The sequence below is a fragment of the Sesamum indicum genome, linkage group LG6 (genome assembly GCF_000512975.1).
Source record: "Sesamum indicum cultivar Zhongzhi No. 13 linkage group LG6, S_indicum_v1.0, whole genome shotgun sequence".
Classification (NCBI taxonomy): domain Eukaryota; kingdom Viridiplantae; phylum Streptophyta; class Magnoliopsida; order Lamiales; family Pedaliaceae; genus Sesamum; species Sesamum indicum.
Window position 1 is genome coordinate 18,571,311 of NC_026150.1, and position 11,134 is coordinate 18,582,444.

The 11,134-nt window shown below is 34.3% G+C and overlaps 1 protein-coding gene across 1 annotated transcript in view; it reads right to left on the bottom strand.

The window, feature by feature from the left end:
• Positions 1–8,712, bottom strand: part of LOC105165093 — a 13,085-nt gene extending 4,373 nt beyond the window's left edge. Inside the window, exons 1-15 of the mRNA XM_011083966.2 lie at positions 8,458–8,712; positions 7,254–7,367; positions 6,890–7,117; positions 5,649–5,735; positions 4,996–5,085; positions 4,773–4,899; positions 4,582–4,679; positions 3,230–3,398; positions 2,965–3,086; positions 1,483–1,611; positions 1,307–1,405; positions 1,154–1,211; positions 997–1,072; positions 797–926; positions 10–117 (exon numbers count right to left, since the gene is read on the bottom strand). Of these exons, the coding sequence (XP_011082268.1) occupies positions 10–117; positions 797–926; positions 997–1,072; positions 1,154–1,211; positions 1,307–1,405; positions 1,483–1,611; positions 2,965–3,086; positions 3,230–3,398; positions 4,582–4,679; positions 4,773–4,899; positions 4,996–5,085; positions 5,649–5,735; positions 6,890–7,117; positions 7,254–7,367; positions 8,458–8,538 (1,716 nt within the window). The 5' untranslated portion in view covers positions 8,539–8,712. The remainder of the gene's footprint in view (positions 1–9; positions 118–796; positions 927–996; positions 1,073–1,153; positions 1,212–1,306; positions 1,406–1,482; positions 1,612–2,964; positions 3,087–3,229; positions 3,399–4,581; positions 4,680–4,772; positions 4,900–4,995; positions 5,086–5,648; positions 5,736–6,889; positions 7,118–7,253; positions 7,368–8,457) is intronic.

The window sequence follows — 11,134 nt, forward strand, 5'->3', positions numbered from 1 at the left end:
ATTTGATACAGAAAAAACAGGGAATAAACTATCAGGCAGAACAGGTCTAGGATCATATCTGCCAAGCACCCCAGCAGCAGTGTCAATAATTACTTCTCCGTCTTTATATGCACATACCTAAGAGAAAAAAGGACGAGATTTGTCAAAGTAACAACATAAATTCAAATAAAGTAAAAGACAAATAGCTCTGTGATGAAGAAAATAAAGGACAGGAGTTATATGATTTATGCTTTTTTTTCTTTTGATGATTAATATGCACAGTAAAAACTTCCAAAAGAAGTTGGTATTCATTTGTTAGTAAATAACACAACTTTCAAAGATAAGCACTAGCATGGCCTTACTGCTACTAAAGATGACAGTAATATCTTCTAGAATGCATTCCAAAAAGTCCCAAGGGATTAGAATACAAACGGCACTGCCTTGTAATATTGTTTGAGAAAGGATGGGATACATTTAAAGATTATCCAGAATATATCCATTCATGTATTTGCCTTTGCTTAAAATATTCTTTTTATCTTCAGTAACCAAAATCCACAGAAAAACGACTAAGCAAGAACAATAGGAAGTTTTCCAAGAGCACATATCACAATAAGAAGGAGCCTTCTGGGGCAAGATGAATCTTTCTTCTGTCTCCCATCAACTCTTTAACATAGAAGGGCCAAAACAATGGAGAAGAAACGAAATACCAGCAGTTCTTTCCATGGCAAAATAACAATCATATCATGTCCTTTTAGATTAATGAAGCAAAAAAAACTTACAAGTATAGTAGCTTTCATATATGTTAAGTTGTGTGTACCTGGATTCCAAGTACTTTATCAGTATTCCCAAGCTCAATTAAGAGCTTCCGCAGCTTGTCTTCAACATCAGAAAGAACAGGAGTGTCATGAATCCAGTTTGCATTAAATGCTGGACCCCTGTTCACATTGCTGAAACAACACAAGACAAAATGAGGCAAGCATCCCTGCAGCAAAAGGAAATTATAACAGCAAATCTTACCATTGTAAAACAGATTCAGCAAATGGCCTCATGATATCCACATAAACTATGCGTACATCCATTGTTGATGAAAGACCTGCAACCCATGTTACTTGTTAGTTCACTGAAAATTATACACCAAAATGAAAGAACGTGAGTCTATAAAATTATTGGATACCTCTGAGAAGATTAATAACTCTGCTAAATATAATGATATCACCTGGAAAAGCATCAACCTGAAGAATATACTTTTAAGTATTCTTTGAAAACAAGAAAGAAGTGTCCACTAATGGTCGATGACATAATATTGGAGAGTACAGTATGGACTTACAGGATTAAAACGTTTTACTTCCTTTTCGTTTAGCTTCATCTTCTCTTGCAGGACTTTCAGATTTTTAGTCCTTCGCTCAGCAAAAGATTTCATGGTTTGCTTCACCATATAATAGAATCAGTTCAATACTAGAAGGAAGATTCATGACATGACACAAACAAGATCTGCCTACTCACATAAGCTTCACTTGCTGGTGTTGAATTGCGGAAGAACACACTTGATATTTCCATCACTTGCTCAGGAATGTCCAAGCGCAGCTTAAGTCCCATTTCTGCGAAGGAAGATAAAAGTGCCACATGATCACCCTGCAAAGAGTAGGGTGTGACTTTACTTGAATACAAGTAGAAATAAAAATGCAATGAACTTTAACGAAAAAAATTTAAGAAAAACGGCTGTGTCATAATCAATTAAAAAAAAGGGGTAAATACAACTACCAGAGGTCTGTCATAATTACGAATACCCCCTTGTTTGAAAAAATTACAAATACCCCAATCAAATTGAAATTAATTACGTAGCCCCTAGATGATGAAGTGGACACTGTTATTTTACCTTTGGTGATTTTTTTTTTTAAATATATATATTTTTGAAAAATTCTAAAAAAATATAAGGGAGGGTAAAATAAATAATCCATTGGGAATATTAGTCCATAAAATATTTTTGAAAATTATAAAATATGTATAAAATTATAATTTATATTCCAAAAGTGCATTTTAGTCAGTTCACCGCAAAATTAGATGAAAACCTAACAGGATAACGAATAGGCTCATTATCAGTCAGACAGTAAAATCAGGGGGTATTTCTAATTTCTCAAACAACAAAGAGGTACTTGTGATTATGCCAAATCTCAGAGGAGATTTGTAATTTACCTAAAAATTTGTCAAACCTGTCAGACATAGGCAAAAATTGTGGAACAAGTCCATAGATATTGTTATATTCACATGTGACATAAAGTCCCATGGTGAAAGAATAAGGAAAAAGGTGTGAGCTTGACCCAACACTCATTGGCTGGGAGAAAATTGGGCTGCAACACATATAGTAGACACATGCCAGTGATGACATCCAGAGCTAGATCCCTAATAATTAGTATTAGAGCTGTAAAACCCAAGCACTTTCTAAGCTAGCAGATCAAAATACAGGCCGGTTTAGGCCAAGGGCATAACATGCAGGTTTTTGGTACTGTGGGTCCGTGGAGACAGAAAGAACAAGAACACAAAGATGGCCCTATAAGAGTAGCTGAAGCACAAAAGCAAAGTATAAGAAGATGTAGGTAATGCTGGGAAGTAGTTGGTTGGTGTTGCTCAGGCTTGTTGAGAGGGAGCCTTTTATCATGGGGAAGTTTTAGGTGATGTGGATGCACACTTGTGAAAGGGGAGTTTATTAAGTTCACAAGTGAGCTAAAGTCATGGAAAAGTAAGGAAACACTGGGCTTTTATACTCATTGCCTTATGGTCTTTGTTCAAAAGTGGATTCTGAACATGTAACAAAGAGTCACTTTGCAATGAATTCCAAGGTCGAGTGATACCGAACTGGAGTTTCAGATAGCATAGGCTAATGGAAAGCTAACCACATCACTCATTAATATTTGTGCTTGCAGATCATCTATCATATTTTAAGCATCAGTTACTATAAGGAACCAAATATAATGAAATTGTACAAACCTCCGCAGATGCTAGAAACATTTTTGCTAAAGCTTGTTTCATAGGAAACGATAGCTTCTTTGTGAGCCCAAAATCTAGCAAAATTGGACGATGTGGAGGAGCCTTGCTCACAAGGAAATTTCCTGCATTAAATCAATAGATTATCCAGGAGAAAACAAAATGAATAGTCTAATACACAAAACCAGACAGGACTTGTAAAGTAACTGCAAAAGCAATGAAATCAAGCCACACAAACACAATAAAAATATAAAGAGAGAAGGGATACCAGGGTGAGGGTCACCATTGAAGAATCCATCAACATAAATTTGGTGTGCATATGCCCGTGTAATTTCCTCGACCAGTTTTTGTTTGTCGACACCCAGCGCTTGCAGAGATTCTGAGTCATTTAGTCGCACTCCATCCATGTATTCTAAAATGAGGACTTTCTCAGTTGACTGCAGCATAAATTGTGAAATAATTTAGTTAACTATTATAATAAGAAACTCCAAATGGCAATGGAGAAAAAGGCCAAAAGATGTAGGAATTTAGCTATAATTAGTCAAAAAGAAATTCCAACATCTGTCTACAAGTTAGTTATCACAAATAAATTCTACTTCAATTATGGACGGAAGCTTTAGACAATATCCACACAGAAGTTGGACCCTCACGATATACATTTTCTGTTTCAGAAGAACCTCACGACTAGGCAGCAAGATACCATTATCCTCTGGTACACATGCAATCACATAAAGAAGACTAATATGTTCTGACTCTTTGCCAATGAAAGCATGGAAAAGCAAAATTCGTAGAGATACCTACGGAGTTTTATGTTAACGCCAAGGTGCTGAGAATAGAGAGAAGAAGTGAAAACTTCAGATATGCTTAAATTCATTTTCAGGTAGTGAGAGACTAAGGTGCAAACATAAATGGAAAGAAGATGAAACATAGGCCAGATGTAAAGGACTCAAGATATGCATACTTCTAAAGAAATACCACTCCTGGGCCACCTTATCAAAGTAAATCCCAGGTTAGCTGTATCTTTTAACTATCTTGCCTCTTAATCAAGCTAAAAGAAATAAAATATCTTTTATCACAAGTCTCTTAAAAACCCATTGAAATTGCACTTGAGGACAGCTCAGAACCACCACAGTATATGCATATCTTTATGTTTAATTAGGTCATGAATTCAACTCAGTTGGTAACTTGGTATGATCAAACAAGTTTTCAAATATTGCAAGTCAGCATTATTCTTTTTTACTTCTTGTGTATCTCTTTCTTCATGCTCATACAAAGATACGTAAATTCATGGTAACATCACACCCATAGGTAGGATGCTTTCTTTGCTGGTTAGATGAAGGGAATATCTTTTCCCTTCTGGCAGTGAAGAAAGGGTAGAGATGGTAAGTCATGGGCAGAGTTAGTCTAGTTAAATAAGAAGCATCATGATGCTATGCTGTCACGGTTAACAAGAAAATTGATGAAGAAAGTCGTGAGAAAACCCATGAATCTATATTCTAAAGAGGATAAAAATATAATAATACAGCATCAGGTCTTCATTGTGATTTTGAGAAACTGAGATCATTGGTAAACTATTAATACCGACCAGTCGTAGCTGGAAGATTTAGAAAAGGATAATACCGTAATAACTTCTGGAATTAAGACGTCCACACGATTTATGTTGTTATCATCAGAATTACTTTTGCAGCCAAGATTTCTAGAAACTTTCCGAGTATTTTCTACAGAAACCAAAAGAAGAATCTTAAAAGTTGACCAACAAATTTAAGGAACAAAATAGAAATGACCAACAAATTTAATGATCGAAAGCATACCAGCCTCATGATTAAAGTCGAGTTCCTTGGGTGCTTCTTTGCACCATTCATCTATCATGGGATTGAAGTCATATTGTGGTTCTGCCCATGCAATCCAATCAACAATGGATTTAGCATTTTTCAGATCCTGCGAGGAACAAAATATCATAAGAATGAAATGATAGCATGCATCACATCCAAAAGAAATTCTCAAGGCCTCAAGAAGCAAAAGTCAAAAAACAACCTCCAGTATGATTTCCTTTATGCCCTCATGTTGAACTTTAACAACAACTTCCTGCCCATCAGCCAGAGTGGCCCTATGAACTTGAGCTATCTGCGTAAAGATGGATGGAGAACACTCGAATCATCAAGGAAATATTTTGTATAGCCACAGAAAAAAGGAAATAATAACCTATTGTGTTCAGTAGATAGTGCTACAAAAGTAATGACAGAATAATCAGTGTCCTGTATCTGGCAAAAAACATATTATTTTTTTTTATCTTTGTCATTAATGTTGAGAAAAGCACAAGGATAATTTCAATTGATCATGGCAGTTCTTGTCTAAAAATCTCCACCATGGAATTCCACAGAAATTAAACTATAATACTTCCAGAATTATAGATCACATCTGTTGGCTTCTGATGATGTACATTGCAGAACGATGATTATAACAACAAATATAACTACAGGTTGCTGGGATAAAATATTTATTATTATTTCTGCAAATATGTTCTCAAAATCCTGATCTGCATTGTCCAAAAATGTATTAAGGAATTACGTTTATCATCCGATTCATTTATATGACACAAGTACGCATGATCCAATGTGGACTCAACAATTGGAAATCAAAGGTTCTCTTCTTATTCTCCTTCAACTAAATTCTTCATAGGATCTTACTGATGCCGTAGCCAGTGGTGTGTCATCAAAATTCAGGAAGAGATCAGTCATTGATTTCCCCAATTCTACGGTGATAGTCTGGCAAACCTGTGAAGAAAAAGATTGTTAATGTTAATAAAAAGTGACCAGCAGTAATAAATATACCGAAAGCAACGAACACACATTAAAACATAAAAATATGTGTTTTCATATGTGTAAAGCAGATTTGGTTGCACAACTTCCCAACTCACAAGATTAGCATGTCCTATAATATCTAAACTTGCAACAGAACTAGCCTAACCGGTTCGGTTGTTTGGTATTTCAGCTAAGAGGAATTTGCTTAGCCCAGCTTTTCAAACCATAGTCAGTCTTAAATGATATTCTCCACCATTACCATTTTAGGGATAGTAATAATTTAGCTAAAAACTATAATTCATTACCAATAATAGATATCCATTACACCAGAGGAAATGTTAAGAATCAAAACTGATACTTGTGAAATATATAAGATTGTAAGAATGTAAATAATTAACTGGTGATATTTTTTTATTTCATATGATTTGATTTAGGAGTAATTTTCTCATCTTTTGTTCGTTCATGTGTAATTCACTATGTAAAATATGTGGTTATTGAAATGTCATAGTAAGTTAGACCAATGGAAGTTTCCCCTAGGGCATTTTATCTGTACACAAGTTGAATGGGAGGACCATGTTGCATCTTTCTGTCTTCAATCTTCTTTAGGACTCAGATATTAACAGAAGAAATCCAAAGGTCATGATGGATGTGGAAACTGTTCCATCTCCTCTGAGAGAAACCCAATAGAAGCATTTTAATTGCTCGATCACATGTAAGTTTAGGACATTAGAGGTGGTATTGTCCTGAAATCAAAACATTCTGCAACTATGTTCCACATATCAAAATCTGTTGCGCCATTAAGAATTAAATCAGAGCGGGACAACAAGGGCCTTGGTCGATAGTGTACTTAATCATATTCATGCTAACACAATGCTGAGGTAGATACATTCATGGTGCAGCCTAAAAAAGATTTTAATTGCTGAATCACATGTGAGTTTGGGACATCAGAGGTGGTATTATCGGCATAATAGCAATTGCAAGATTTTGCTCCATGCCTTTGATGTAATCATTGACAAACTAAAGTAGACTTTTTGGAAATTTTTACCGGTAAATAAGTGAAGTTACAAGAACCATGCAACTTCCATTTTTAATTTTCTTACCATGATTGTTATAATAAGTGAAGTTACCTCTTCCAGTGGGCGAGGGGGGAGAGAGTCCTGTAGCTGTTTTAGAAGGCGTATATAGGCTGGGGGAAGCACATCAGCACGTGTAGATAGGTACTGTCCTAGTTTCACCCATAAGCCTTCCAGCTGTACTATCAATTTGAGAACACGCCTAGCATTACGTTCATGAGCTTTATCCCAAAGATCGGCCCTCTTTGAATTCTTTGTCCATTTTTCTCTATGTTGCAGTACCTGCACACATGAAATCATTCGAAAGACCAGAATAAATGGGCTTCATGATTATGGCACAGGAAAAGGGAACAGCATATTGTGGTCATCATAATAGATGGCAATCATCAAATAACAGCAAGCAAGAAGCATAACATACCTTATAATCGATGTAGATTAAAATAGCTAATGTGAAAACTTTCACTCGCCTCTTGTAGATGTTTCCCCATCCCATTTGAATCAGCTTTCTAGCAAATTGTATATTTAGAAGGTACTGCAATCATACATGGTACTGATCAGACAAGAAAATGCACTGGCCAAAGATGGAGAGGAACCATTATAAACATGTTCAGTTGTACATACTTGTTTTGAAACAAGAACAAAGTAATACAATATAATACCCTTTTTGTAAGGAAATGATCCAATATATCATCAAAAATTCATGAAGAGTAGAAAATCTTGTTAAAGATACATGACGAACGCGGCAGATCAACAAACAGTGGCAAAAACTAAAACATGCAGGTAATAGACTGGAATTGATTGGGCAAGGAGAGTTGACGCCAAAAGATTGTTAGAAAATGTTGATGAAATTAGGTCAACTCTTTACATGTTTCGTCTTGAGCATGAAATAAAATATTTCAAAAAGAACATTTTGGACGAGGATCCTAAGTCCTAAAATTTTCACTAAGACAGCACCAGCAAATTATTAGCAACTTATTTCCAGTATTCCTTCCCCTAAAACCACAATACTCTTAGACAAAGGCATCAAAAAGGCCGCGTGAAATAAGCACCTGGGATGGCTCTTGTTTTGATGAGTTACTCTCCCATCCATGGTTACTTGCTCATTTCATACTTCTTTTCAATGTTTTTGACTTGGTGCACCACCAATCTTGGTATTCATAACAGTGATGAACCATTTAGCAAATGAAAGCACTTGAGCATGCGGAAAAGTTCCTCATTGTTGTTTATTCAATTCCTCCACTTACATTATAATTCGTTTTAAGCTCTGGTCAAGATCATAAGTCTTCCCAAGTAATTGGAATCCTCAACGTTATGCACCCTCACTTACAAAAAGACAAATCACATAGAACGTCGCCCCCAAGCTTTGAGCCAGCAACTCGTGCTTTCCTTTTCGTGTGTGCGTGCGTGTTCCTACTTCCTCTGCACTAAAATTAGCTGCACCCATGAAGATAATCAAACTGAACATCATCAATAACCCTTTAACCCAATCAACAAATAAACTCAACCCAATAACGTAATCAAACAGAAAATGCCACCACCATCCACACTCAATACACGTATTCCACAAAATAAATCAATATAATCAGTGCATGATCAAGGGGGAAATTTACGATAAAATTCACCTGGATAATTGAGTGAAAAAAGGCCCAGAATGATGGACGGCGTCGGAAGGGACGAGAGCGTTGTGGGATGAACAAAGGCATAAATGCGACAAACCTTGAAATGATCGGTGGTTGATGTACGACGACGTCGTCCTAAGTAGTAGATGTTGAAATTTGGACTGCGCCTATGGCCGACGTTTTTGGTGGGTTTCTCTCCTAATTTGCTGATAGCGATCTGCAGACGTCACCCCTTCCGCGTAACGGCTTTTCAAACCTTTCTTTTCCACTTTACTCTATATTTTTTTCCTCGAATCTTCTATTTTACTACCACACACATATTATATTTTATTAAGTTACACTTTTCAATGTCTATGGTTATATTTTCAAATAAAATGTCATTATAACGTTATTTCATAAAATAGGAATAATAACAATTACGCCCTTACTCTATAATTTATTTACACGAACATGTCCTGTCTTTTGTATAAAAAATATCCCTGATAACTAAAATATAAAGATAGTTTGTATAGCAATAAAAAGAAGTAATTTTTATAAATGATATTGATGTTCCTGATGGTATATGTAATTTTCGAAAGACAATATAGTTATAGGTCAGAGGATATAAACGTAATTATCCCTTTACAATAAATAATCCGAAATCATTTACTTTCTTTATTTCAAACTTACATTTAAATATATTTTTATAAAATTAGAATTAATTACTCGAACTCGAAAATTTTCATTAGTAACAATTATCTTCATCTTACTATTATTTTAAATTATTAAGTGACACTAATAGTAAAAAGGTACATTGAATTATTCAAACACAAAAAGTATATTGAGAATAAATTTTAGAATTGAAAAAAAAAGATTTAATTAAAAAGAAAAAATCGAATATCTTACACATGTTGTCCTAAAACAAGTGATAGGTATAAGTGTGAAAAGTACAGAATAATTAAAATTTTATTTGAAATACATACACGTAGTCAAAAGTACAGAATAGTTATTTTTGAATTGTCAAAAATTATAAATGTGATGGCTGACTAAAACAAAATGTGGAAATGCCATAGCCACTAATTAAGATGTGATGCGCAAGAAAGAATGGTGCGTGTGTGTTGGGATTTTTCATTTTCTTTTTTTCCATATGGTAATACATTGCACCTTTCCGATAAACTTTTATTTATACTTTACATTCTTAAATTATATTTTTGACAATTTACATTCATAAAATATAGAAGCCTCGACAACTTGCATCCTCGGACCAATTTACGATGAAAATTTCCATGTATATGGGTGGAATTTGTTCAAGTCGTGTTCAATATCATTTGTATTGGTCAAGTACGAGACTGACATGTAACTCTTCATGGCCTTGGCCATATATATAATACCCGATGAGCCATTACAGTTCGATTTTCTCACATTCTCAGAGAAGGTAATCAGTTAGCGGACTACTTCACAAAATTTGCTACTCTAGGACAAGGTTTCTGTGAATGGACCAAACATGAGCTTCGAGGTCATTAGTTATGACTAGCTAGATTAGACAAGATGGGCATTCCCAACATTAGGATTCATTAACATTTAAATCTTGTAATTTAACATTCTTTATTTGAAAATTAGTGAAGGGTAGGAGTCCAAGTTTAATTTCCCATCTAGACACAATCGACTTTACAAAAATAAAAGTCAAAAGAAACAAATCAACCGGTTGATTTGTATTTTGAAAAAATATTGGTTTGAATCTATAATTTATCCACTCAATTACATTGTAAAAATTAGGAACTCACAACATAGAATCTCCCTCTTCAAAGTTGAGAGCAATGGGATGGAGTTCAATGACATCATTGATGTACATAGTTCGACTTGGATATAATTTGAAAGATGGAAGTTTATACAAGTGAATATTATTATTTAAGAAAAAAATTATTTGTTTTAATTTTTATTGCACCTCAATTTACCTATACTCCCTGTAGTATTTGGATGACAAGACGAGACGAGTAAAAGGTAAATTTAGAGAGTGAGATTCTAGGTTGTAGCAAAAATACGATTGCACTAAATAGAATCTCACTCTTTAGATTTACCTTTCACTCGTTCTATTTTCTCTTCCATGTATTTTAATGTATAAATTACAAATTCAACCCACAAACTTTTTTTAAAAGTACAAAATCGGGATTGATTATTTGTTTCTTTGGATTTTCCGTGGAAATCTTGTCAGAAATTAATTTAGGGTGCAAGTCGTGATGGTTTTGGCTTTTCAAAAATACAAACGGCCAAAACTACAATTTCAAGGTGTAAGGCGCGAATAAAATATAATTGAGGTGTGCACACATATATGAATATTTTAAACTTTGATAATAGTAAAATTATAAAAAACAATAGATTCCGAAGAAAATCGATTATTACATCAATATATGAAAAAAAATTGGAATTAGTTAAATTAATTTACTTCTATTAGTAGTATAATATATATAAATAGTGTGCTAGAAACAATATAATTAGAAGGGGGAAAAAACCCTTCTGCTTCTACGATCACATGGTGTAATTATATATATAATATAAAATTAAACATAGAAAATACCAAATAATAAATTTAATTAAGGTAGCTAAAAACAATAATAGAGGTGAATTGATGAGATGAGTTAATGACACAGTTGCTACCAGATCAGAAAATAAATAAAAAAAAAGGGAAAAAGAGAAAGAAAAA